This window comes from Ptychodera flava, chromosome 17, assembly GCF_041260155.1.
Source record: "Ptychodera flava strain L36383 chromosome 17, AS_Pfla_20210202, whole genome shotgun sequence".
NCBI classification, from domain to species: domain Eukaryota; kingdom Metazoa; phylum Hemichordata; class Enteropneusta; family Ptychoderidae; genus Ptychodera; species Ptychodera flava.
Genome location: NC_091944.1, coordinates 2,388,274 through 2,410,118, shown reverse-complemented (window position 1 = coordinate 2,410,118; position 21,845 = coordinate 2,388,274). Strand labels below are relative to the sequence as shown.

Sequence of the window (21,845 nt, the reverse complement as noted above, 5' to 3'; positions counted from 1 at the left end):
ATTTTGATCCCTAATTTGCACAAATTCTCACTCAGCAGATGGTCTAATACTTCAGATATAAGTAAAATCCCCTAATTTTCGAAAGAAGTAGGGGACGATATTGCTGCGATTTATTTATAGATTTATTTATTTATTTATTTACTTATTGATTGATTGATTTTTAGTAGTGTATAGTAATACGGTCCCTCTGTCACTATGATAGAGGGACCGTGATAGTATGTATCGTTCCTGTTTGACTTTTGTAAACTACAAGTTCTAACAAGCTACGATCGATGAGCGCAAACAGAATCACAGTTCTGAACATGAGCAGAGGTTAAAGCTTTCCCATGGCGATGAGAAGCAGTGTTACACGACAGGCGACTGGTCGCCTAGCCTCTGGCGGTCAACTCTGTCAGTTACTGAATGTCTGAGTATAGGAATTTTGATATGCATAATCTTACCATCTGTTACTTGTTGTGACAAATATCTGCGACTTTCAAAATTTGATGGAGTCATGCTTGGAGGATGTTGCCCAGTTTCAGTTGCCCTTAGACGAGGCGAGACTTCTGTAACATTAAAAATATCAAAACAAAATTTAAACTATTTTAGCTGTAAACAGTTGCATTATTGTGAAAGATGGTTAAATATAGAAATTAATATTATAAAGTGCCTTCACTCACGCGAAGAAATAATCCAGAGAAAAAGTGTGTCTTGTACGAAAACACATTACCTCCGACGATTCTTGGGGAAACATGGAACGTTATGTACAAGGATGGATCATTCTATATCTAATCGATGTTTGAGCTGAATTAGGCTATGCAGTTAAAGTAGCTTCAATGTTTCTGTTCTAACGTTTTCTTGTTAGAATAATGACGGAGTGATTTCTCAGCCGACGACGAAAGGCAGCACAAACTGTATTTACAAATCTGAAGGACTGTTTAAAGGAAACAAGATAAAAGATTTTATGGCAGAGACTTAAATCTTCTAGTACAAATATATCGAGATATGACAATCATCCCTACTGTCGGTGCATGAATCAATATTGCTGCACTACAATTGCCAGGATTTCCAGGTCACCGAAGAGGGCGCATTACATACCACTGAATGAAAGGGAGAGGGAGTTATGCCTTCGGGTTTGAGGAAGAGGTCAATGTTAGAAAGTAAAAAGGAAAGGCATTATGATTTACGGAAAAATATGAGCAGTATAGTGAAAAAAGCAGGGCTCAAAATAATACCTGTCTGCCTGTCCCCCGGACACGTGAAATTTGGCCAAGGACAAGTAGTTTTGAAAAATACTTGTCCAAGTGGATAGGTACCGGTAGGTTTTTACAGCCTGAAACCAGTATTTCAACCTATTGACTAAGGGATGGACCATTAGACCTTGGGGGGGGGTGGTCACAATGAAATTGTGAAAATTTTTTTTTTACAATTGTAAATTTCTAAATTTTTTTTTCCAATTGAGATTAGCTGTGCAAATTTTTTTTTAGAGTAAATTTTCAGATTCATAATTTTTTTTTAGTTCGTCGCTGTCTGAAGATAAAGGGGGCAAAGATGTGGTGCGAAGCACCACAAGCGGGCGCGCAAGCAGTTGGAGCTTTTGAAAAATAGAGATTAAAATGGTGTTATTTGGTGGCACTTGGGGAGTATTTTTGCGGGGGGAGGTCAGGAGGGGGGTGTCCCCCCTCCTGCCATTGGAGCTTTTGAAAAAAAGAGATTAAAATGGTGTTATTTGGTGGCACTTGGGGAGCATTTTTTCAGATTACACATCTTCCTCTGAAACATGGTCTTCTTGCTCCTCAGTAGCTTCCTATAGTTTTGAAAATTGACTATTTTGGTTTCCTGGCTTCCCTTTCTACTGCGTGGTGAAATGCCTACATTCACCCCACCAAACATCATGCATATCTCATGATTTACAATTGATTTTGACAAGCTGAGAAGCTGTTTGCAAAATATAGTGAAATTTGCATATTTGTGTTTTTAGAGCAATTGTTGCCTTTTGATCAAAACATCTATTTCTCTGTAGCAGCATGTCCAAATTGATTGGATGTGTATAGATATGGTGAAATTTCAATATTTGTCTTTTAAGGGCAATTTATGCCATTCATGGTCAAAAATCTGTATTCTCTGAAAGGGCTTGTCCAATTTCTTTGAAATTTGCTACATAAGTCCCTTAAGATTTGTTTAAATCATGCTCTTTTTTGTGGTGGAAAAATTCTTCAGATAATTGTCATTCAGCATTTGCTACATACAAACGATTAGTCACGCAGATTTATTCAGTATTTGCTATCGAGAAACTTTCAAAGTTCAACTCTTTTGTGTGTTTTTGTGTTGGGATTTGTTGGATAGATGGTATTCTACTTAGTGTATTGTTGAATGTTAAAAAATGTGTTGCTGTTGTTTTTTGAGGCTGTTTTTTGAGAAAAAAGAATTGAAAATGCCTTTTTAAAAGCAAAATAATACATAATGACTTCGTATGTTGTTTTATCATTATTGACGTGTTTCTACTTGTTCACCCATTCTTGCATTCATCATTGCAATAAAATGCTGGGAAAAAATGAACCTGATGTGGCCTGCATCTGTTCACCTTGATCTTAAAAGGCGAATACAACTTTCTGTCTTGACAACCATACCATAGTTTCAATGTTTTAGCTAGTGTACCTGCTTGGTTTGTACGCAGGAAACAAGTAGAAAACAGGCTCTATAATTTTATAATTTTCAAGTGAACAGAATACAAAAGTCCTGAAAAGATAAGATAATCACAACTTCCAGTATAAGGGATACAGTCACTCTAAATGTATAAATTACAATTAAAAATGTGCCTGGAGAATGTTGCAGATTTTTTTTTACGCATTTGTCTTCTTATTTATTTTTTTTATTTTGCAAAATAGTTTGAAGATTTTTTTCCCCTAACTTTCTGCTCTGAAATTTTTTTTTTCTGTTTTTGACCACCCCCTCCCACGATCTAATGGTCCGTCCCTAAGGCAAATATTTATGTTTAAATTTATGTACCTTTTAAAATTTTGAGAATTGTTATTTGGATATTTACCTGTCAGAAAAAAGTAAAAGAAAGTTCAATAATATCTAATCACTGTTTACAGGAGGCAGTCATGTTGATTTATCTAAGGTCACGTCTCAAATCTCTTAGATTGGGAAATTCTCAGAGCTATCTCGACACCGAGGGCGCTGTTACGCCAGTTTGCATACTATACAGACATGAGTTGTAATTGCATTGTAATTTTAACGCATTCACAGTTATATAGATTTGTTTTATTTACGACCATGTTGAAAAAAAATTATCTTTTTCAAAAACAATATACAGACATGAGTTTGTTGAATTGAATTGAAATTAGTATAGTTTCTTAGAATAAATTATGCCATTTTGGACAGGTACTTTTCTCACTTGGACAGGTACTTTTTATTTTGACTTGTCCAGTGGACAGGTTGTTGAAAAAAAGTATTTCGAGCCCTGTTAAGCATGCACTGTTTTCTGTATTATTTGTTACAGTTGTTTTCATGTTATTGATCAAAAGTTGTGTATTGAAAAACAACACACACAAATTAACAGTAAGTTTGCGTTACCCAATCCTTCCGTATATGATCCCTAATGGGAATGTTTTAGTTGTCGAACTAAGGATATCCAAGGAATCGTCCAATCAATTTTTCGCCCTAGCTTTCTCTATTCATTAATAAATTAAACATCAATGACATTAATCAAACCGTCCATAGTCCAATTACCTTGATATGTTGAAGGATTGAAATATTTTCCAACCAGTGCCTTCAGACCAATTGTACACAACATTTCCTCCAAAAGCGCTGTGTTTGATTCACTAATGAGATTTTTATCACACAACATATTGAATAAGTCACCGGGGCATCTCAGTGAATCAAGTTTTCCTCGAGGCAGTATGTTCCTGCAAAGAAGTTTCAAGTTCTGAAGCTCTGCTGTAGAAAAATAGATAAATAGAAATGTTCAATATCAAATAAAAGCACTATTGACTCTGGTGATATAAAAGTAATCAGGTAGGTAAAAATGTGATATTTCCTTTACAATAACTTTTCTGTAACATAACCATTGACAACAATCATTTTGAAAAGTTCAGTGATTTCAGTGATGCTTACTATACAAAAACCCCAGTCTATATATTAGCTCTGAGAGACCATCGTTAGTGTTGTCATTTTTATTCGAATCATTTTAGACACGTTTCAAGTCAATGAGCTCTTCTGTTGTATAAAAGGAGACAAAAAAGAACTTTCTTTTTACGAGGAGAAGCCACTTGCCCTCGGCAAGGAAAGAAGAATAGACTGTTGTTTATCTAGAAGAGTACTCAGTCAATAGTTATATTCCAATATATTTCTAAGACATTGTTTGCAGTTGGGTTCGCTCAAGGAGGCATTGCCGATCCTTTCAGCGTCACCCTGCTAAATGCAGCATTCTAGAAACAATGTAGTGCTGTTCAACTCTACATCAAAAAGAAAGCGAATGGTCTAGAAAAATGCAATATAATACGAGCAGTGCGAGAAAAGTAGAAATTAAATTTGCAGTAAAGTCAGATACTGAAAGATGATACAATTTAAGCGTAAGGTTCCGCATTCTGGAACCACAAATCAAATAATTATCGTGCATTAACTTTATGAAGAGGTAAATTAATAAAGGAGGCAGTTCAACCAGTACTCCTTGTCTTCTAATGATCTTTATTTAAAAATACCGACGTTCGGCAACACACAAGTTGCCTTCTTCAGGGCAAAAGCTGACAAATAAAAATGAGCAACCAATCTCTTACCAAAGCAAGAATAAAAATCAGGGGTCACCGTGCAAACTTTGGTACTAGAGAGACAAATAACTTGCGATTTCTCGATATTTGAAATTCAAAATGGCCGCCATCCCTGTGTTAACTCTATGGGAAAAAATAAAATTTTCGATTTTCGTAAAACTAAGACGTTGAAAACTCTTCTTTCGCCAAGAGCTTCAAAATTAGCCCCTACAAGTGGTAGGTCAGAAGAAACTCTAGTGCTTTTACTCTTATTGAAAAGCCCAATTGTTTTGCCTGCCGAATTCGAATTAAGCTGCACAAATGGTTGAAGAGTGCGTGTAAAGTGTAAGCACATCGTTTACTGAAGTGTTCAACCTGGTTTAACGCTTTTCATGTATATTCAGTTTCAGGGTTTCGAAAAGATTGAGAGGCCAATGACTCAGGAGGAGGTCAAAGCATCACAATTATGTAAAGTAACTTACCATTTGTAATTTCTTGTGTTAAATCATAAAGTTTTTTAGCGAATGAGTCGCTCAGACGTTCATCTGTTGGTATTTGTTCAAGGTTATTCTGAGAAGCTTCTACACCACTTTCGATCTGATCAGATAAAACCCCTGTCATGAATAGATTAAAAAAAGCAAGTTGCCATGAGTACGATAAGCTTCAATGAGGAATGAATAATCTAAAATAATCATAATTATATTATCATACCCTATCCGTTGCACTTTGTCGAGCTGAACCACGTGACTGACCACAAATAAGCTTACACAGTAATGGTTTGTTTACATACCCGTGGATATGAATAATAATTATGATATGATAATCGTAACTTTACAGCTAAAATGTAAATAGTGATTTGTGCAAAGATCATAATCAATCACAAAACAAAATGAAGCAATTGTGGGCCAAGTTTAGACACTTTTTTCCAAAAATCTCCTGATTTGCAAAATATTTACAGCGCACATGACAGTACGTCGCGTATTGCACAAGTTCTGGGCCCCGGTGTCTTTTGCGTTAGAAATTTTCGAAAATTTTGACTGTTTTCTGGGTTCGTTGACAATATCATGGAAATAACAGACTCCGCCCTGACCATTAACGTTTATTTGTGGGCAAGGGCGAGAGGAAAGCCAAAAATTAACGGACGAGGCTTGCTACCATACTAAACATTAGAATCTCTGCTTTTTCAAAATATATAGTATGAGGGCATTTTCTTGTCATCTTTGATGAGAAATATTGATTTGAAAAAAGTGTGTTGGTTAAGTTCAACTCTACCTTAATTAGTCTTTAGATGTGATTTCTTTTTCAGATTGAGCGGAGCAAGAATACGTTTTAATTCGAGTATTTCATATGATATTTGCTTAAAGTTAACTGAAAATTTTGAACAAAGCAATAGGTTGTAGGCCTAATGTTGCACAAAGTTACACTCAGTACATGCCCGTCCCTTTTTAATGAACCCTTCTTGATGTCACTTTATAGTTTGAAAAGAGGCATATTTCCCTATCCTCATATTTACTGGTCATTAAATAACAGCATATGTTGCTTGAGGGAGTGAGAGTCGTCTAAAACCTATGTGTTTGGTCTCAGGACACATGATATTAAAGTAAAATTTGTTGGAACTCCTTAATTCACACCATTCTTTTGGTCTCCAGGAACTCTTTCTCATCAGCCAATCTCAACCGTTAGGGTGTACTTAGAGGTCAAAAAGAGACTCCGCACAAAATTGGTGCGAAGACAATTGGAGTCGTTGTGAACCGCAGCAAAATATCTTTTTCTGCGATCAAGGAAACTAATTAGCAGTAATACCCTTAATAGCCGGAATACATTGCACTAAAAGTTTAAAGTTTTAAGACCATCAACTCGACCGCCATTCATTCATTCATTCATTCTTTCATTCATTCATTCATTCATTCCTTTAAATTTTGTCTACCGGCTAGTTCAGTGATATTATAATAAAACATACTCTAACTCGCATTTTCTTACCGACTGTAGCTTGTCGCAGACAGTTTTGCCGTTCTGTATTGAACGCATCACCCCGACTTTCATAAATTCCACGTTGATCTGTCTGGGTTGAAGGATTGTGTTGTCTTTGATAACTTTGTCCAGTTTCAATTCCTACCATTGTTGGACTAGATGAGACCCCTGACAAAGAATTTACAATAAAGTCAGCATCTTGTCTTTGTGTGCAATCAGCGCACGGCCCTTTATGACTTTCCAATCTTATCTTTAGTACATTGGACACTATAGACTAATCACTCGTCATTTCGAACAGTAGTTTGTGTTCACCCCAACATCTACGCGACGGTCTTAAAAAGTATATTGCTTGCATTTCGCGATCACTAAATCATCAACGCGACAGTCTGCCGGACTAACTCTTTTAATTTACGCTGTTATGATTGTATGAGTCTACAGAGTTGAAGTAAGTCGTGGGACTGTTCAAAATTGATTTAATTCGTCAACGTTGTTCAAATTACTCAAATTAAATGTTCTACGACAGAAATTGTTTATGGAATCTTTCAATGGAGATACTTATAGAGTTCACATACCTTTTTTCTAGGTATACGTTGACAACCTATCAATCCTTAAGCAATGAGCTGATTTTCTTCTTAAACATTAGCAGTACAATTAAGCCGTTTGAACAACATACCAGATGAGCATAGCTAATTCCAGTGACGGCATATCTGAGTATCATGTTTTTATTATGTACAATGTCTTGCCTTATGTTATTCGTGGCGGGAAGTAACACTGTTGTATTCAATGAATGATACTGACCTTCATTGGATGGAATCCTTTGACTTGCAGGATTGTACTGTTTTTGATAATCTTGCCCAGCTTGAATTCCTCTTCCCCATTGATTAGATAAAGCTCCTGTAAAAAAAGGAAGGCATTGCGGCCAGAGTTTATATTTATAGGCGATTAGCGGATGACCGAAACTTATGATTCTTAAAGTTAAGCAATGCTATCGGGAATCCAAAATGCTCTAAGTTGATTTGAGATGTACAGGCCAGTTTTTTTTTCGAAGAAAATGCCCATTACTTAATGCTGATAATAAGATCGTGTTTTAAAAAAGATCAGCATTACGATTTCCTATATCAGCAACTGTACCTACTTTCAACTCGCTAATAAAATAAAACTAATTTACACACATGTATCATTGACATGACAAACTGAAAGAGAATCTCGTAATGATTTAACGATCTACATTTACCTTGCGTCATTTGTGTAGACCAGTCAGATTGCCTTGAATTCAGCGAATCAATGTCACTTTCAGCTATCGATGAAATCGTCTCGGCAACAGAATAGCGTTGTCCTTGATAACTATGTATAGCTTGAATTTCTCTTCCCGTTTGAGTTGGATGTGATGACATCCCTGCAAAATATACAATGATGGTATACAGTTTGAGGAGGCTGCATTATCTGAGCAAAGAGTTTTCGTCTTTCTTCATGGCACACTTTTTGACAACTATTACAAATTACAAGACCGTCGCTCTTAGGATGGGTCTGCATATCATAGTCTCAATTGTTAAAGTTTTTATGCAAGAAAAAATGTTATCTCAGGAACACTCTTTTCAATGTAAATGAAAACTACCTCGGGTCTAATCCTGTGTTGGGTTTCTACAGTCAAGTAATCGTTATGAAGTTGACATAGAATTTAAGTTAATGTTGATTACATATTCCTTCTGAAAGGGGGAAGTTTACCCATTTTTGAATGAACAGTTCTTAACACTTTAAACGCTAAAAAACTTTACCCTATTATTGATAAAAAAGTTTGCTCTCAACTGAGTAGTATGATCGGTATTGCAAACTACATTGACAATATACTGAGTATCGTGAATTTATTATGTACATTATTCTACCTTGTGTGATTTGTAAGTTATTCATTTCTAAATTTAACGAAGGAATCTCATTTTCAAATTGAGATGGCAGCCCTTGGGTTGCTTGATAGTGTTGTCCTTGATAATATTGCCCAGCTTGATTTCCTCTTCCCGTTGGATCAGATGAGAATCCTGTAAAAAATGTACAATAAAAAAGTATCTCCAAGTTTCCATAAAATGAGAACTGCATTATATCACTGATTGATTAACACTTTCAAATTCGCCAGCAACATCGTTCAAATTACATAATTCACAGTTAATCTTGATAAACCGTTTTAATAATCAATTCAACTTAGTTTTTGGAATCTATATGATGCTGTTATACTTGACTCTTGAAACAAGACAGAAAATCCCTAGCATAAAAACTATCTGTGTCGAGTTTTTATCAAGGTTTTTATGATGTACATTATCTTATACCTTGTGTAATTTGTTGAGGCAAGTAAGGCTGTGGTACACATGTATTGAAAGAATTGCTCTGACATTCATAATGGGATTGGAGTCTGTGGGTTGCAGAATAGCGCTGTCTTTGATAATCTTGCCAAGCTTGAATTTCTCTTCCCGATGAATCACCTGAAATTGACGTAAAAATACAATAGCAGATGTATCCTAATTTTTCATAAAAGTGACGAACTAGAATATGGCAATCGTTTCCTACGAAAAGGCTGACTGTTGATATTTCTCAAATAAGAAGACATCCATTTCGCAACGATTGGCAGTAAAATATTTGACGCTTACAACTTAATCTTGGTTACGTTCCTTGGTACCATTGTTATTTACTAATCAATCTTATTAAGCAGGCAGTTCCATGACTTGTTTTCAAAATCGAAATGACATCTTAAGTATAATGAATAGTGCTATGTACATTATCTTACCGTCTGTAATTTGTGGTGGTAAGTAAGACTGGTGTATATTGAACAATCACACTGACTTTCATAACTTGCTGGAAGCCTTTGGTTTGAAGAATAGTGTTGTATTTGATAATCTGGCTCTGTTTGAGATCTCGTTCCTGTTGGATCTGATGAAATCCCTGTTAAATAATTACAATGCAGGAAGTATCTTCAGTTTTTATGCAATTTACGTATCGGGACCGATCCCCTATTTGTTCATAACTAGGTCGCACGAATTATTTGCTCGGTCATTTGTTTCTGTTTGAAAACAACCAGAACTGGCAGTGAAAACTAGTGTACATGTCATTGCGACAAAAATAGACTGAAAATGTTCCCCATTGTTTCTGTTTAATTCTGCTTTGAAAAAAATCCAAATAGAAAGATAAAACGAGAACAGCTGGAGATCTGACTGTGCGTATGTCCATGCCTAATGATTTATCAAATTATTAGCTATTTTTTTTGTTTGTAACGATTAGCAGTGACACCAAGGATGCCAGCAATTTCAAACATCTTAAAACTCAATTGTTATTTATACAAACTTCATTCACCAACTAGCAAAATGACAAGCACAAGCTTATCTATAAGTACCATGACTTGTACTATGCACATTGCCTTACCATGAGGCATTTGTCCTGACTGCCGTGTATTGGACGAATTACCCAGGCTTTCATTATGTAATGGAGTCGTTTGGGTTTGAACTTGTCTGATGTGATCTGGCACAGCTTGAACTCCACTTCTGATGGGATTGCGTGAATACTCTTTAAAAATATAAACAACTATTGTTAAGTATATTGCTAAATTGGTATGGACTTTGATTGGATCACAAAATGAAACATTGGAGTCACCTCCGATTTCTCAAGGATGTAATCAGTCAAATAAATACTATTTAGAGACGAGACTATGATTGACACTAGCTGAGAAAAAACATCCACAAGGGATGGTCTGCATATAAAATTCATTTTAATGAAATTGACAGCCTCTTTTTGCAACCAGTGTATGGGGTACTTTTTGTTGCTTTAACGTCAAAGGAATGATCTATAGTGAGTGTCAATTTAATCACAGCTATGTTGCAGTGTTCTCCCCAGAGGGTTTTAGCGTATCGGGGCCGATACGCTTTAATTTTGGCCGATACACTTTCACAATGGCCGATACGCTATCCGATACCCTATTTGAACCAACCGCCGTGTACAAATGACCTGCTAATGGGTAGCTGATTACCGTGCACCAGCAAGTTTATTGTCAGTGACGGACAAAAAGTGTACTTCACAAGTTTATAAAAAAGGTGTCAAACGTGATTTGATGTTGCATATGGGACAAAGGGATCGACATTTGGTAACAGACAGATGGTCGTCCGTAACTTTATCAAGAATGTTGACAGCTGCATCCGGGCAGCTAGGTTTGAATTACTGTAAACACAAACCATCGACCGTTGACAAGTTTGTTTCCTGTGGCAGACATGCTAAAATAAACTCTAGGGCCTACAGTCACTATTAATTTGTAACTGAAGAAGTAAATCAAGGTTGTAGGGCCTCGGAAATTCAGTGGTAAAGCATAACGACATCTCTGAAGTGTCAGTGTCTCTTGTCTGTCAATTACTATTACACGCGTACGCTGTACTCTCAATTGAGCGATACGTGCACACCGTCTTTCCGTCAATGATAATATACAAACCAGCCATTTACAAACCTTTTGTTCAAAGAATTCATCGTTTTTTGGTCCAAAACAACATAAAATGGATAAATGTGGCATTTTAAGTCTCAAAGTTTGACAAGAAATATCGACGGCATCCAAACAACCACACTGCAGCCGACATATTGACAGGCCATATTGCTGCGTCACAAAGGTAGACACCCTAAGATGCTGGTTTGTGATTAGACTCCCCAAGTCCTTCGGAATACGTACAGTTCAACACGAACACAGAGGAAATGACACTATACAACAGTGTTCTCCCCAGAAATTTTTTACAAGAGGGCTTAGGTGTGGTGCGTAGCACCACAATGCGACCGCGCAAGCGGTCGCGGGGGGGAGGTCAGGAGGGGGGTGTCCCCCCTCCTGCCGTTGGAGCTTTTGAAAAATAGAGGTTAAAATGGTGTTATTTGGTGGCACTTGGAGAGTATTTTTTTCAGATTTTCTGTGTATAAAAAACTCAAAAGGAAAAGAAATCAGAGACAGCATTCACATACACTTTTATTCCAGTTCCAGTTTATTTCATGTTCCTATCACACAACTCAGTAACTCATTTAAGAAGCAGTCGCCTGTTTTTGAGACTTCCCCATTGCATTACTGCAGTTTCAAAGTCAAAATTGTCAACATCTGGTCCATCAATTGAGATTCTCAGACAATGATTTAATGTACTGTTTTTCATTTGACTCCGGAGCCGAGTTTTGACACGTTTCATAGTTGAAAAGGCTCGTTCACAGTCAGCTGTGCTGACTGGAACAATCATCATGACACTGGCTAATTTGAGCAAATTAGGGTACAGATCCATCATTGTAGGGTTAGATTGTAAGTTCTGCATTAGATCATTCCTGGACAAAGTTTTGTTGGTTTTCAAGTACTGTCTCAGTCCTATCCACTCATCGCGTACATCACAGGTCACAACACCATCAGCTCTACCAAAATGATCCATCAGGCACCGCAATGATGATATCCCATAGTCATCAGGTACAGGGTCTGGTAAACTGGCTGGCTCAAAAATACCAAATGCACTCAGGAGAGGTGTCATAGAAAACCTATCCTCCAAGTTTGAAATTAGGTTTTCAACAAATGGCTGAAAATGAATATAAGAAAATCACAGTAAATTATTTGAAATTAGCCATAATTACAAGCAGTTTTGTTTTTGAATGTACATTTTCTTGTAGTATGTGTAGTCCAAGGCCACAGCCCATTCTCATGTTTTTATTGTCATCACTATAATCCACAGGCTGTGTCAAATAAACTTTAAATAATTTACTTCATATATTTTAACTAAAAAATTACCCTCTGAACTTCAACTCTCCATCTCTCCTTGGCGTCATCTGAGGCATGAGTAATGACAAGGTACCAGTCTACCAGTTATGTCATCATCAAGCTGGGAGAGGCGTGAATCTGGAATAACAGTGTCTTTCATAGAAGAAACAACTTCAATTTTGACAGCAATATGAATGTTGATCTGTTGCAAGTCCACTTGGTGATGCTGAAAGCACTTGCTCAGAGCTGAAAGATGGGGTAGCAAATCACACAAAAGGTATAAAGTTGCCAAGGTGCTGTACTTTTTTATCCAGGTTGCTAAACCTGCTGCTGTTGCATTCTGTCTGGCTTCATACTCCAAGCTGGTGATGACTGCAGGGAGAGAGTTGAAGAGGGCTTTACAGGCCAGATCATGACTCAGCCATCTTGTATCTTTAGCCTCCTTGAGTGTCAATTGAGCAACGTCCAATATTTCCTGAAAATTAATTGTCCAAGAAAACAGTTACCCAATTTTATTTAATGACAAAGTAAAGAAAAATTATTTGAATTTTAACACATTACGAGGTAAGTTTAATTGCTTAAATACAATACATTAAGCTCACCTGTATGTCATGAAGCTTTGCCATTCGGACACCTGAGTAGTCATAAAATCTGAATAATTCTGACAGATTAGGCTTGAAGGAATCTCTCAGAAGGTTTACACGACCAGCAGCCTGACTCACAGCCAAACTAAGACGATGGGCAATGCAATGTATTGATATCATCATAGGGTTTTCTTTGGCCAGTAGAGTTGCAACACCACCTTTTCTGCCTAGAATTAGAGATAATTTTTCACAGGCTTAGTTGTTACTTACAAACAGGATTAAGCAAGAGGAAAGAAATTCAATAGACTCAACAAGTATCACAGACTATCACTCACCTACCATACAAGCAGCACCATCTGAACCAAACCCCATCACTTTCTGAATCCCAATTTTATTTTTCTCTAACCAATGCTGTATGGCTGAAGTTATGGTAACAGCAGTTCCATCCTTGATTGGTATGATTTCCAGAAAACAACTGCCCACTACACCTTTGTCTGTATATCTGAAAGGATTAAAAATTACACACAATTGGCACAATTGGCAATAACTGATTTGATTGCAACTACTTTAAAATAATCAAGATGAGCAATCATTAACAAGTGATTACCTGCCATACAGAACCAACTCCTTTGTAACAGAAATATCAGTGGACTCGTCACACATCAAACCAATGTATAAACTACCATTCAACTTGTTCATCTGTTCACGAGATATCTGATCAGCCATCACCTGCAAGAAATAACAAGAACACTTTTATTAGACAGTGTTAATGAAAATACATTACCGGTATGTTGTGTCATCAAAACCATGAAATTTAAGGGCCATACATGTAACAATTTGAGTGCTGGTGTAATGATCATTCCTCACCTGAACAAGTTCTTGAATTATCCTCTCACTGGTATAATGCGCATTACCACCTTTATCCAAATGCTTCAGGATATCACAGCCTAAGTGGGACTTGGCAAAGTCTAAGAGCGATCTGTAGTTACTTGTATGGGGAACTTCTTTCTTGATGAGCCAATACAAACTCTTCATGGCAGTTTTAAGTGCTTCCTTGTTCAGTTCAATCTACAAAAAATAAAATCAATAAAATGTACAACAACTTTGCAATTTTTATTACTCTTTTAAAACAATGTTAATTCATAATCTAATACTTAGTAAGAACATATGTTGGCAGCAAAATTTGAATACTAGCTAACCTGAAACTGCAAAGACTGTTGGATACCTCCATCCACTAAACTATTCAAACTATCCATTTCTGCTATCATGGCCTTGAAATGCTGTTCTCCTTCCAGATGACCTACTATCTTGTCTCGCCTCAGATAGGTTGCTGGGACTACGGACCACGTCCATTCTCCATTTTTCTGTCTAACACTATGGCGCTTACAAAGGTCACATAACATTCCTACAATATTTCCCTTATCATTGCTGACAGGAATTATCCACTTATATTCACTTTTCCATCTTTCCTGCCAGCCTACTTTGTGTCCGGATTTCCTGTTGATGTTTTGAAATATGAAATTAATGGGCAATTAAAATTGCATTCCTATCATTGTTTATGGCTGTCCAGGCAATGAAAACTGCAACTGGAAGTGGAAGGAACAAACACAGTCCCTCCACCATGGAAATACTTTGACATAAAAAACTCAAGAATGTTTAGGTTTATTTTTATTTTACACAATTTACCTTGTAAACTTATCATGGAATTTATCCTTCCTTTTCTGAAGTTCATCAGAGCTAATTGTCTCGCCAGGAACAGTCGTGCATATAGAATTGGAGCACCCTTCTCGTGTTTCGCCTGATATTGCAGCTGACAGTGCACAAGGGGTGTCAACATCTCGCATTGAACAGCCATAGTTATCGTCTGCGTCGTTGGGGCATGACTCTTCCTGTACGTCAGTTCCAATTTTGAGTTAGAGTTTCCATTTTTACGATTTGAGTCCTAGTTAACGTAAGAGAAATGGCAATATGTGAAAAGAAAGTATAATTAAGACCCGGTGTTTCGCATTTGTTACATAGACTGACACGTTTGGTAGCTAAACAACTATACACTAGCAATCAGTCACAGAGCTACAAAAACAACCGCAGTGATTTGCAATATCCGGACGATCTCAAAGTCATCTTCACTCTATCTTTCTTTCACCTGAACGTTTCAATGAAAAGTAACTTTTTTGAAAACGAAAAAATAGCGATAGACATATTCATCGATGTCCTAATGCAAGAGAACACACTCATGCATCCTCAGTCTGAGTGATATACACCGTCCGGTCCGAGTCTGAAAAAAATACGTTGTTTTATAGCTTGGGAGGAAATATACAAGCGAAATACCACGGTCGCTCGACCGAGGAAATACTAACCTTCTTGAAAAACTTCAGTACACTCTGCTGACCTTGGTTACCTTCACGCTTCCTTGGCATGTCAACTTGAGGTCAGCGTACTGTCTGTGTTATGCGGCTGCAAAATGGCTGCCGTCGACGGCTGCCTAGCGTTGCACATGGTCTTATGATCTCGGATGACATCACAAACTCGCGAGATTTGCAAGATCCATGAGAACTACGATGGCAGTCCGCACGATCGACTCACACGCTTGTGTACTGCCTGTAAATCACTGACATCTTTATTTTTGCGTAAATTTTATTGTTTTATTTGGAAAAAATTAAATTGTCTTTCATTTGTGGCAAGGGGGCGCTCGGAATTTACAAGAGGGCGCCACGCCCCTGTTACCTTATTCAGGGAGAACACTGTACAATATATAATCTTCAGGTTTAATTTTTTTCAAAAATTTTAACGAAATAATTAATTAAAATAATCATGACTTATTGTTATGTAAATTTATGCTAATTAGCCGATACTCTGTGACTTTTTCTGGGGAGAACACTGTGTTGCATTGTAATTCAACTGTTACGTTAACTCTATTCACCAATGAATGCTGTGACTAGTAAATTGCAATGACAGCACCTATGAGAATCAATATTTTTATAGACGTGTGTATATTATTTTACCTTGTGTTATTTGTAATGGTAAGTTACCACGTCGTGTATTGAAGGAATCACTCCGACGTTCGTAATTGGATGGAACACTTTGGTTTGCAGGATAGTGTTGGATATGATAATCTTGCTGTGAAGCAGCTTGACTTCCTGTTCCTATTGGATTAGATGAAACCGCTGTTGAAGACGTAAAATAGAGGGCGTGTCCCTAGCTTGTACACAACTTGTGAATTGCAAAAAATGACGAGTAAAGTTGTACTTTTATTTTCGTGCATACAGCAGTGCCGAACATGATATGAAATCAAAAGTCGGCTTTAAAATGGCAATGCTCAATTCCTTTGTGTTAACGTAAGTATTTGTTAATATTACACATAAAAGTGATTTGAGTCCTTTTTAAGTCCTTTTAGAGTTGTGTTATTCAATTTGCTAAGTGATAACTTGAGGTAAGAACTACCATATTAACATATTATTCTAATTACCTTGTCGTCATGTACGACGGCTTTTCAACATCCGGTCTCATCCCTAAATGATTCGAATTTCAATCACTGTATTGTTGAAAAGCTATGATTTTGGATACTAAAGAGGACTTTACTTTGGCTCGATTGTTTGGGGCTTTCCAAAACTGAGGACGAAACATCCAAAAAGCAAAAGGTTTGCACCTATCTGCTTTCTTAACATTAGCGGATTAGTCTCAAGAGGCAATAAGAATATTTTTGGAATGACAAGCAGTAGGAACGTTGATGCTAACGCCTTAACCCAGCTACAGGCCCTAAATAAAATTGTCTTTTTTACAAATTTTATTATCTGACTAGATTCGATGAGTTTCATTGCTCTTTGAAGTTACAGCATATCATTACTTACCATAAGTACTTTGCTGTTGGAAGTATGTCTGTCTTGCATTGAACAAATCATTCTCCCTTTCATAATTTGATGAAATCGAGTGGGTTGAAGGATTCTGTTGTCTTTGATAAACTTGCAAAGCTGGAAGTCCGCTTCCTGTCAGATGAGATAAGACCCCTGATAAAAAATATACAATAGATGAAGTATGCTAAGTTTTCATAAAATAGGCAGACTGATAGTGGTCCAAAAAATCGAAAACAAACAAACAACAAACAAACAAAAAAGTATACATTAAGGTCTGTAAAACATAAATTAGCGGAGTAATAATGTATCACTTTTCTAAGCCATTCATGTATTCAATTACGATATTTTAATAAATTAGAATCAAGAATCGAACTTTCATTTCACTCAATCGAATTCAATGGTTATTATCAAGTCTCAATGAATGAATCCACCTTTTAATTGTGTCACTTCATTGTCACTTTTTGGCTAGCTGTCACTTTTAACTCTTCAAAATTCAGTAAATCCATAATATTTTCGGCATGATAAAAGAAAATTCTTAAAAGATTGATGAATTTATGACTATCAATGGGTGCAACATTTCACAATTAATACGTTGGACTATGAGATAAATATATGGATCAAAAAGTCCACAGGAAGTCATTTGAGAGGGTTACTTACTTAACCATGTAAATAAAAAGTTTCCCGTAAAGGAATCCTAAAATATATATTAATAATGTAACTAACAAATCTTGAACTTTATTAATGTTGTGATTAGTCATTCAATGTCAAATAACTACATTTTTAGAGCGATAAATGACACACAAATTTTGCCACCTTCAAAGATGTCATTTCATGTGGCATATATTTAGGGATGATATTAGTTTCTTGTGTGTCCAGCCTGTTCTTGAAGTAAATTGTTCTTTGAGAGAAGGGGGCGCTGTTTTAGGTGTACGACAAGTTTCGTGAAGAGTCTTGCTGCAGTGGATCACTCAGGGTTTCACAATTCATACTCATAAGGCCGCGTTCACAACAAACAGTTAGGGGGACTGGAAGAATTCAGGGGGATTCGAAAATTTCGGGGTAGTAGAGTGGGGACTTGACAGTTTTGCTCTACCTAAATGGGGGGGGGGCCTGAAAATTTTTTGGTCCCTTTTCTTTACGATTAAATTTAATAACATATTAATGTCATCCAATTGTTCTAATGTTAGTAATAATCATAAATTATAGCAGAGAAGTAGGCATAGTATTGGGGCAGAAGCTAAGTTTTTCAATAGTTCTATGCAATACATCAAAAACAGTTTCTTGCTGTCTCCCTACAGTATGCTGAAACACATATTATTCAGTTTGTCGACAAAAGCCTGCATATAGGAATATTGGGTGATAATTGAATTAGAGTAAAGAATGACAGTATTTGTCAATGATTCAAATACTGGGTATATATTCACAGGCTGTGTTGGCAAGCTGAATACTGGACAGTTCAACATGCTGTAGGGAGTAGAACAAGAATGCACTTGTATAAACTGAACAAAAATATTGTCAAAGTTAATACAGCCACTGCCCTGCTACTGCCTACAGGCAGTGTCACTGTTACTGTACATTTCAGTAGTATTGACAGAGAAAGCTCTGACTATGAAGTAGCTGAAGAGCAGTTCGGGTAATGTGACACTCATGCCGGTGAAACATATTTGTACACTGTCACAAGATCAGGCCAGAAAGCAACACATGGAAGACCAGGAGACTAGAAAGTTATCAGAGATTTTTAATTTCTAGCATATAAGTATCAAATATTGATGAAAAAAGATAGGGGTCACCATGCTTGATTTTCTAAATTTCATATTCTCATTGTAAAATAACACTAAAAAGTAAAACTTTGTACAGTTAAGACTAATTTAAATGAAAAATGTGTGACTTGATGGAATTATTTTAATTTTACCAAATTTACCATTATTTCACCAAAAATTTCAGCGATTAAAACGTTGATGGAATATTTTATCCTTCCTTATATTGGTATTGTCAACTTTTTACAACTTATAACTAGCATTAATGTAGCCCAGAATTCACAATTTGCATACTTTTTCATGGTCATCATTTTGTGTGCTCTTCAGCAGGTGCCATTGGCGTGGCTAGATAGAGTTGGATCAACTTAAGTCGGCTTTGACTGATAAATCAAAAAAGTCCACTGATGCATTTAAAATGAATCAATTTAAGAATTTGCCTTAGAATATGGCTCTACAAACTGCTAATAACAGGTAGTGTTGAACATTTCCGAGCAGAACTGCCCAATAGATGTTTATATTTTCTTTGCGTGCAAACCTAATACATATGCATATGATCAGTGCGATTGAAGTGATAGCCGTGTGAATATAAGTACTCACCTTAAGCTAGAGCAGATGACTCTCCAGAACAGGAATAATGCGTCTGTTCAGACAGTCGGATATCTGGCTTCTCAGTGAGTAAGATAGATATATGTTATCGTAGCGTAGAGCTGTAGATGTGGTTCGTATGGCGGTAATAGTCGTTCTGGCGTGTTCCGATGCGGAGATCACATGGTCCCAGGACGCTGACTCTGCGGGGGGTCGGCAGTATCCCCTAGCAACCAACAGGGGCAGTTGGGGGCGCTGTTCACACTACACTCCTCCCCGTTTTATCAGACAGGTGGGACCCGCATCCACGACCTGGAAGGAAACAAAAACGAACAAACAAAAAGAACAGAGAGAAAGGGATAGCAGTTGTTTTCTTCTATCTTACGGGCGAGAATATTTCCCACCGGTGTTGCTCCCGTCACTGAGGGCGCTACAAAGGTAAGGTAGCTCCCCTTCTTGGATGGGTTGTTTTTCTTCTACATCGTTCCAGCTGGAATATTTCCCACTGGTGTTGCTCCCGTCACTAGGGGCGTTACCGAGGTAGCTCCCCGTTAGATGGGTGGTTGTGTACTGGTTGATCTTCAGAACACGTACCCTCTGGGGCCTGTAAGTCCCCTCTTAGGCACGAGTCCCTCTCCAGTACACCGGGCAAGGTCAGTCAATTCCTTGGTGTAGCTATGTGTATTGATTGACACGCTGAAAAGAACCAGAAAGAGAACAGGTTAGTGATCTTTGAAATTGGTGCACTGTGGGCAGATGAACTTACCACGATACGTTTTTCTAGAGGTATCAATTCCTACACACATTGCGTGGAACCAATCGAAGCACGCATCGCACTGTAGCATCAATTTTCCATCATCTGGCTTCCCGCACACGCAATACACTCTCCCTCCCGAACCGACCTGATTACTGCGGCCTTTCCTACCAGCCTCCTGATATTTCTGGATCCAATCCGGTAGAACGTTGTCCCTACACAGCTCTCCTATCGTGGTGGACCACGCTTTCCTGCCGTCTGATCTTGACCCTATACAGGTATGGCGTCAGTTTCCCCACCACGATTCCGGGGCCTTTCCAGGGAGGACTAAGCTTTCTACATTTCCCCTGATTGTGGCTGTGTCCAAAATGTAGACGCGGTCGCCAAGGTTATATGCCTTGGTGTGACTCTAAGGTCGTAATCGCGCTTCATCCTCTCCTGGTTGGTCTTGAGAGTCTTGCGTGCAATTTCGTGTGCGGTCTTCAGGGTTTGTTCCAGGTTCTGTACATATTGCCCGAGGTCTTCGGCTGAACTGGCAGATGGTTGGCTGTACATCAGCTCTGAGGGCAGGTTTACTTCCCTCCCGAGCATCAGTCTGTTGGCCGTATAGCCGGTACTGCGGTTCACGGATGCTCGCATGGCTGCTGCGATTTGAGACAGGTTGATATCCCAATCATTCTGCAAATTTCCAACGTAGCATCTAACCGCGTTCATCAGCGTACGGTTATAGCGTTCCACTTGTCCGTTCGCTGACGGTCTATACGGCGTTGTTCTACGTTTGTGAATGTGTAAGAGGTCACAAACTGCCGCGAAGAGCTGGCTCTCGAAGTTCCTACCTTGGTCGGTGAACACTTCAAACGGACATCCGAAACGGGCGAAAAACTCATTAACTGCCGCCTGGGCTGTGACCTCTGCCTCCTGAGATGGGAGTGGTATACATTCCACCCACTTGGTGAACTGGTCTACCATCATCAGGATGTGTTCATTTCCATTTTTAGTCTTTGGCAGTGGTCCCAAAAAGTCGAGGTGCACCCGTTCCATTGGAGATCCGGCATGGAATTTGACCATTTCGAACTTGGAGTACTGTCGAGGCTTCTTGTTCTTGTTACACTTCGGGCAGCCGGCTATGAAATTTCTTACATCATCCGACATTCTGTGCCAGTAATACCTCAGTTTGATTCTGGAGAGTGTTCTTTGCACACCCTGGTGTCCTGCTGAGGGGATAGAATGGTTCAGGTCTATGACCTCCGATTTCAGTGAGGCCGGGATGACCAGTTGTTTTTCCCCTTCTTCATTCCTTCCCTCCACAGTACACCTTCTGTGATGAAGAACATCTCCTATTGATCCAGTAGTGCTTAGTTGCTGGGCTCGACAGTTTCAATTCGCCCTCGCTGGGTTCAGTCCCACCGTAAGCCCACTCGTACACATACTGTAACTCAGGGTCATTCTGCTGTGCTTCCTTGATGTCATCCGTAATGCCCCTAGGAATTGCCGTGCCTTCGTTTTGGTCACTGCTGCGGGTCACTACGTAGACTTTCAAGGTCGCACGTTCGCTGTCCCATACATGCTCGATATCGGCATGAGTATGGAACGCTGTTGTCGTCATGGGGTCCTCCGTGTGATTGTATTCGTTGTCCCATGATGTTCCGCCAGGGTCCCATGGCCAGGTGGGGCACTCATCGAATTGCTCCCTTTGGCGTGGTGACAGCGTCTCTTCGGCGCTTGTCAGAACTTCAGTACCCTCTAGGCTCTCGCTGTCCTTATTCCTCCCATCGGCACCAGTCCCTGTATCCGGGCCAGCTAATAGCGTCATATCTGGACCGTTGGTTGGCATCAGTCATTTGGCTGTATACCCGGTGCTGCGATTCACGGATAC

General features: G+C 38.3%; 2 protein-coding genes across 5 annotated transcripts in view; both read right to left on the bottom strand.

The window, feature by feature from the left end:
* The window catches only part of LOC139115135 (uncharacterized), a 133,248-nt gene that overhangs the window by 53,528 nt on the left and 57,875 nt on the right, over positions 1-21,845 (bottom strand). The window contains exons 1-10 of one of the 4 annotated variants that reach the window (XM_070677039.1): positions 16,871-17,173; positions 10,107-10,247; positions 9,475-9,629; positions 9,020-9,172; positions 7,936-8,097; positions 7,500-7,595; positions 6,711-6,869; positions 5,213-5,344; positions 3,715-3,921; positions 441-545 (exon numbers count right to left, since the gene is read on the bottom strand). In XM_070677039.1, the coding sequence (XP_070533140.1) occupies positions 441-545; positions 3,715-3,921; positions 5,213-5,344; positions 6,711-6,869; positions 7,500-7,595; positions 7,936-8,095 (859 nt within the window). In that variant the 5' untranslated portion in view covers positions 8,096-8,097; positions 9,020-9,172; positions 9,475-9,629; positions 10,107-10,247; positions 16,871-17,173. Of the gene's footprint in view, positions 1-440; positions 546-3,714; positions 3,922-5,212; positions 5,345-6,710; positions 6,870-7,499; positions 7,596-7,935; positions 8,098-9,019; positions 9,173-9,474; positions 9,630-10,106; positions 10,248-16,870; positions 17,174-21,845 lie in introns of those variants that run through there. The other 3 variants (XM_070677038.1, XM_070677040.1, XM_070677041.1) reach the window with 3 other exon arrangements.
* Positions 11,653-15,519, bottom strand: LOC139115133 (zinc finger MYM-type protein 1-like). Its single transcript, XM_070677035.1, has 9 exons — positions 15,380-15,519; positions 14,709-14,964; positions 14,222-14,519; positions 13,890-14,090; positions 13,630-13,751; positions 13,358-13,524; positions 13,041-13,249; positions 12,469-12,913; positions 11,653-12,259 (listed from the first exon to the last, which is right to left on the bottom strand). The coding sequence occupies exons 2-8, from the start codon at positions 14,864-14,866 to the stop codon at positions 12,503-12,505; spliced, it is 1,566 nt and encodes a 521-aa protein (XP_070533136.1). The 5' UTR covers positions 14,867-14,964; positions 15,380-15,519; the 3' UTR covers positions 11,653-12,259; positions 12,469-12,502.

Bases quoted from the DNA above. Each gene is read 5' to 3' on its own strand.
- LOC139115133 (XM_070677035.1), bottom strand. From the start codon at position 14,866: ATGCGAGATGTTGACACCCCTTGTGCACTGTCAGCTGCAATATCAGGC. The intron at 13,752-13,889 runs GTGAGGAATGAT...TATTTCTTGCAG, and splicing joins TAATTCAAGAACTTGTTCAG to GTGATGGCTGATCAGATATC. The intron at 12,914-13,040 runs GTGAGCTTAATG...ATTAATTTTCAG, and splicing joins CAAAGCTTCATGACATACAG to GAAATATTGGACGTTGCTCA.